Consider the following 6,911-nt stretch of genomic DNA (forward strand, 5'->3'; position numbering starts at 1 on the left):
TCAATAATATTATTCATAATAATATATCATCCAACACTTATATGTGAGAAACATATCAAATATAAAACTAATTCAAATTAAGTACTTTTTGATATTTCAGTGAAATTTAAAATTCTAAATATTAACATTTATAATTCACATATTCATATTATAAATTTGATAATTAATAAGATATGATATAGATGTCAACTGAAAAAACTACATATCGAGCATACATATGTGCATTGAACTATTTATGCATCTAATTAGATAAATTATATATACTATTTTAACTTTAACTATTATATTTTTATGGTACAAATAAATTCGAATTTAGACAAAAGATTAAGGAACTTTCATATATATATATATATATATGTGTGTGTGTGTGTCTAAGTACAATTCAAACTTGTATTGACACTAAGTGTTGACACATCAAATACATAAAATATTTTTAATCACATTTTTAACATACAAACAAATTGAATTATTATGAGCAAATCAAAATTTTATACATATTTAGAGAATGTCCGTGCATCACACTGGCCAAAGATTGTGTTATGTATAAGTAATCGACCTTCAAGATTTCTTGTTATTATCCTCTTTAATCGTCCAAAGTGAGTTATATACCATTGTATTTCTTACGTGTTATTTTCTTTGAAATGTATGGTAGAAAATGAATACAGACACACATACTTTCATTAAACATATGATCGTGTTGGTTTATATTGATGTTTAGTTGCGACCTTACACGTCACAATCTGAAAGAATGACAACGACTGAAGCAGATAATCTTAGTAATGTTTTTTTATCAAATGAAACCAAAAGAAGTCTAACATTTTCAGAACTATGTATTTGTTAATATTGAATGAGAGATCTGAAAAATTATTGAGGTCAAGAATAAATATTCAAATAATAATAAAAAATAAAGTTATAAATGTACAAACTACTATATTTTGCAGTATTCTCAAATAAGCACAAACACTTTTACAGTAACCCCCATGGATCACCTTTAGCAGTGGACAACAAGAAATACCACAAATATTTTTAGAACAACCCACGTGGATCGTCATTAGCAGTGGACAACAAGAAATACCATTTCTGACATATATTGTTTCAGTCAAATTTTTAAGAATACGTTCAACCCAAATATCACCACATCCAAAAAATAACTCATATATATTCAAATAAATTCGTACTCAATCCACCGGACAACGACATGCATATACTGTCAATATTTGTAATTAAAACAAATAATCACAATAACATTGTAATCATACCTTAAGTACTCATGCTCACATACACAAATAAATATATCATTTATCCATCGGAAAATAACATAAATATATCATTAACAATTACAATTATAAAATAAAATTGAATTAACGTAATATACAGCATGCCCGTGCATTTATACAACTAGTTAAAAACTAATTGGACATATATATACTCAAGAAAAGCAAATAAAGTGGAACAGGCTCCACCTAAACTTATAGCAATGTTGTTTTACAATTTACAAAACAAAAATTCATAATTACAGAGAAACCATGTATGGGATGGAACTATAAACTAGTCTACTGTCAAAACAAGCAGGACTCGGATCACAAACACAAGAAAGACTGAACGTAAAAGAATATATTACTAGCCACCGTCCTAAATAAATTGTGTTCACAACAATATATCTAAGCTCTGCTATTCTTCGTGTGAAACGAAATATATTCAACTCAAGTGGAGTCTCCACTCTAAACATATAGGTATAAAATTGAAGGGGATGCACAAGTACTCGTTACAACAACTATGACAATAATTTTTGAACAAATCTAGTCCAATATGAGATAGAGCTGAAGAAGCATGTTTACCAAGGCAAGAAACTATTAGAAAACAAAAGCAACCACCTACAAAACTTTCTGAGAATATTTCAAGTTGAATATGATGATTTTACTGATTTCTGTTTTTTTAACTTGACTTTGCTAGTCATATAATATTCCACAACATAACTTATCTGATTATTTAATTATATCACATATAATTTTGTATAAGTATCTGGTTTTATTGTTAGAGACTTTTAAAGACAATGACCATGTTGTCTCCATTGCAAAATTATCATACTTATGATGTATTATCAGTTATCATTGTCAACTATCAATTATCAAAGATGAAAAACTGTTCTTAAAGAATCAGCAGCCTATATAGCAGAGGCTTGCAATAGTTATATTATAAAATGTACACAGTTTCTTTCACTTTTGGGTTTTGATAATTTCAGGATGTGCTTGGTAGTACACAACATCCCCTGTATCACTAACAAAATGATCCTTCTTGAAACTTTTCCAGAGTGTTGCCAGCAAGTGAAATGGAACTGCTCCAGACTTCTTTGGTTCCCTGTAGTACTTCCCGAACACCGGCTTTGCAGCTTCCGTCTGTAACACCAGAGTTCCTATTAGAAATCATTTGAATTTCGACAAATTTTATGGTGCAGAATATATAATTACTCTACAATACTCACAGCTTCTATTAGGTGGTAATGTGGGATCTGAGGGAACAAATGATGAACAACATGAGTTCCTATGTCATGGTGGATGTTGTTGATCCATCCGTAATCGCGATCAAGCGTTGTAAGCCCACCTCTCAGATAGCTCCATTCCTGTTTTGTAATCACAATACAGACTCAAATCAGTACTAATCATTAATTTAGTTTATTTTCTCGAAAGCTTGCACATTTTAACTGCTTTATAAATCCTACCTTGCCACGGTACCATGGAAGCTTGTCATCGTGACCATGGTGATGCAAGTATGTCACAAAATCCAACCACATTACAAAAATCTGCAATTGAAAGTAGCATTATGTTAGCATAAACCTTTTGATATAAAACAGATTTTTCTATGAAACGGTTAAAAAGGAAGAGTAGACCAACCCAATAGGGAATTCCATAGAGCATAAGCATTTTTACAGGACCCATAACAAAGTTCAAACCAACAAGCAGTGCAGCCATCGCGGTCCAACAAACCGTCGAGGTGATCACATCTTTTCTTTCATTAGGCACAAATAAATCACTGCTCGGATCGTAATGTGACCCCTTCTTCCCAGGACTTCGACCCCACTGTCATCAGTTAAGTAGAAATGTTAAGAACAACCAGGGAATGTGATTCTACAGACCAAATAGGCTAGAATGATAATATAAACAGGAAGGCTTACCAGATAAAAAGGATAAGCAAGCATAGGGAATGGCAAAGTGAACCTAAATTTCCTTGTTAAATCATCCAAACTGTTAAACAGCTTCTCTGATAACTGAAATCATATAATATAACAATATAACAGTATATCAGAATAAATGCAATGGTTTTAGAAATCCTGAACACAATATTAATAGCAACTAGAGCTGCTTTTAACAAAGTTTTAGAATTACCGGATGCCAAGATTCATCGTTCTCAACATGTCCATGGTTCTGATGATGAGTTCTATGGCTGATTCTCCTGTTTCATTCATTAAAAATTAGCGAATAAGAAACTAATATTATTAACATCACAGCCCCTTATTCGACAAACAAAAACTAAAAAGAACTATGTAAACGATTATTCAAATTTATGAAAACAGAGTTGATAAGTAACCAACCATCCATGATATGGCACAAGAATAGAAGAGTGAAGAATATGTCCAACAACACTATTCAGCTTGGCATCATTGGAAAAACTTCCATGACCGCTGCAAACAATTAAAATCCAAACAACATTACCAAATGCTCACGTAACGTGATAACATATACGCAGACCTTACCTCTAACCGACATAATCACATCAACAATTCAACAGTCAAAAGAAAATAATCAAACATTCAAATATAAAAACAAATAACTAATAACAAATTTCTTACCAATCATGGCCAAGAACAAAAAGAGCCCAAAACATAGTTCCCTGAGCAATCCAATAAAGAGGCCAAACAGCCCAATTATTAACCAAAGAAGCAGCAACCGCCAATCCAAAAACAATCAAAACATCTCTCAAAACATAGCTCATAGATCTCACAGGATCCTTAACCCAACAATGCTTAGGAATAGCAGCTCTAACATCAGACAACTTAAAAGGTGGTGGAGCACCAGGGTCAAATTCATTCTCTTCATCAACCAAACTCTCCAATCTCTCTTCCTCTTCACTCACACTTGGAACACTCATTGGCACACTCACTCTCAATCCCCAGTTCCTTGAGCTCATCATTGGAATCTTCACATTTGCATCCAAGAATCTTAGATTCTTTACAGGATTCTTGGAGTTGAAACATGAAGCACCACTTCTGGGCCTGGCATAGATTCTTGGAAGTGGCCTTAGCCCACATTCTGAAATCACCCAACTTGCCATAGGTGACTCAGAACTCAAAAGACAAGGAAGAGGAGGATAATAAAGAGAGTTTGAACTTTAAAGAGTTGTAAAAATGAAGTCCAGGAGTGATTTTAAGAACAGAACAAGAAGATAACACGAAGCCTATCAGCCTCAAATCTTTGTATACAGATTGTTGGTTGTTGTCAACTTGAAACAATACTTACAAGCCCATGTAAGTATTTATACTAAAAGAGGTACCTTCTTTTTCTTGTCCACTATAAAAAAAAATCAAGAAAAGAAATGTGAATTGTGTGGGAATAAATATACGTGAGTGAATATTTTGATACTAATACGAGCACAGTGCTGGTACCTCCAATTCATTTTCGAATGATATATTATGATACTTGTGTGTGTTTTAATTACTATATATGTACATGATTACACGTGTTCAAATTAAATTTGCCACAATTATTTGAGAATAATTTTGAAATTTTTTTGTGATACGTAACATTTTTATATTATTATTTTATTTAAGATATAGATATTAGACTATGGTTAATGAATATATATTGGGGGTCAAATCCGAGTGAAAGATGTGTGATATTTGAATGGTACGGTAGAAAAACTCGTGTGGAGGTTGACAATATTTCGTGGTCATATTTGGCTCGCATAAATGTCGCGTCGTTACCGGTTCTAATAATAAACCGTCTGGGTTCGATAGAAAGTTAGTTGGTCGGAACCGGTTCATTGACAATGCGGTTGCGTAGGTAGGTAAGTCTGGTCCGCATGCCAATGTGTTTCATGTGTAATGTATCGGCTTTTGTACTCGGAGGCAGAGGGGTAAGAATGTATTGGAATATTTAGCAAAAAGACAAATAAGATTTTATATCTTTTGATTCTACAAATAACGATACGAAAACAGTTTAAATATTAATATAATATTATTTTATTATTATATCTAACGGTTCACATCTATTTATTTTTATAGCCGTCGATTGTTATTTACCGTACCAAACAACTGTACTGAACAACCGATCCACTAAATAGAAGGTGTTCCGCTTATTTTAGTATAGTATAGATGGGGATGTTTTACAAATTACTCATTAATTATTGTAAGGCCCTCTGCCGATTTGATTTTAGAATAATTAAATACTGTCTATTTTTTTAAATTAATATATTAAGTTTAATAAATTAAGAATTATTATAATTTTTTAAATGTAATCGATTAATACTTTAATTGATCACCGATTATCTGATTAATCAGTACGAGATTTTTCACCGATTAATTCGATTCCCGTATTTTAAAATACCGATATTATAATCTACCAAATAATTTCATAGATTGATTCTGATTCCTGTGTTTAAAAATAATGGTATTGTAAAATACGAAATAATTTCCAATTATTCGGGATAACCCAAATCCATGATTCTATCCTATCTAAATCATTTTTTTAATTTATCATTAAATATTATCAAATACTCCTATCTTTAAGTACTATTTTTTAAACCACCGCACGCAACACGCAAATACTATAAAGGAGATTGGTATATCTGGAAAAAAAATGCTAGTAATACTTCACTCTTTCCCGGATAACATTATCCTCTAAAAAATGTAAGATATTTCACAAAATGAGGATAGCCCGGCCAGGTCAATATAAAAATTTCAAAATTAAATATATATACTTATTTCCGTGATTATGTTTCTATAATATCTCCTATATCTTATGTTAATGTTTTTAAAATTAATTATATAAATTAAGAATATATCATTTTAGTAACTTAAAGTATCAATTTTTAAAATATAAAATAAAATTTACATTTACAATAAGATAAATGGACGGTAGAAGATGATAACTCCAATATTTCTCGGGTCCTCTACTTCGTCTATCTGGACTCAACCTCCATTTGTGTAGAAATAAAAGTGTTTGTGGTATAGCTGTGGTATAGGTTTCTGCAAAACAGACGGAGGAGGTGGCAGTCTCGTGACACCTCCGGTGCGAGAATGAGATAGGGTTTTGGAGAATAGGGGTAAGATAGGAATTAAACAGATAAAAGTGGCGTGCGTATAGGTGTATATGTGTGTAAAAATCAGTAACCCCCCAATACACCTTTTGATCAACCTTTTATAGGCTTTCCATTAGGATTTAGGGATTTGTACCTTGGATCTGGACTGTTGGTGTGTTCTGGATTGAGGAACGCGTGGACGGTTATGATGGGCCAATGTGTCCCTGGATCCAGACAGTTGGAAGGTTCCAGATCTGGGCAACCTGGACGGTGGGGATGTTGACATGTGTCCGGGCGCCCTTCCACTGTTTGTTAATTGGGCCCTGAGCTCCTCTTACTGGGCCTAAACTAATATGAGTTATCATTTGTCTCCCACTCCCTTATACGGGTTTCCCGGATGGGGGAGTGAATTTGTTTTACTTGAACTACTTAAAAAAAATGGTTTTTCTTTAATTTGTTGCCCCTCTCTCCGGGGTCTTATGAATATGCGATGTCAGGGTTGACTTGGTTAGTCTTTTTGATTTGTGTCCAAGGTGGGGTTCCTTGAACTACTTAGAAGAAAATTTTGGATTTTTCTTTGATTTGTTGCCCCCTTACTCCGTGGTCTTATGAATATG

At 32.8% G+C, this 6,911-nt stretch overlaps 1 protein-coding gene across 1 annotated transcript; it reads right to left on the reverse strand.

Annotated features, from left to right (window-relative positions):
* Positions 1-2,105: 2,105 nt before the first annotated feature.
* LOC141690091 (omega-3 fatty acid desaturase, chloroplastic-like) lies at positions 2,106-4,506 on the reverse strand. The gene is made up of 8 exons (XM_074494699.1): positions 3,848-4,506; positions 3,590-3,679; positions 3,384-3,450; positions 3,173-3,265; positions 2,892-3,077; positions 2,720-2,800; positions 2,483-2,620; positions 2,106-2,396 (listed from the first exon to the last, which is right to left on the reverse strand). The coding sequence occupies exons 1-8, from the start codon at positions 4,327-4,329 to the stop codon at positions 2,217-2,219; spliced, it is 1,317 nt and encodes a 438-aa protein (XP_074350800.1). The 5' UTR covers positions 4,330-4,506; the 3' UTR covers positions 2,106-2,216.
* Between the last annotated feature and the right edge of the window lie 2,405 nt (positions 4,507-6,911).

Source organism: Apium graveolens, chromosome 10 (genome assembly GCF_009905375.1).
Source record: "Apium graveolens cultivar Ventura chromosome 10, ASM990537v1, whole genome shotgun sequence".
In the NCBI taxonomy this organism is placed as follows: Eukaryota; Viridiplantae; Streptophyta; class Magnoliopsida; order Apiales; family Apiaceae; genus Apium; species Apium graveolens.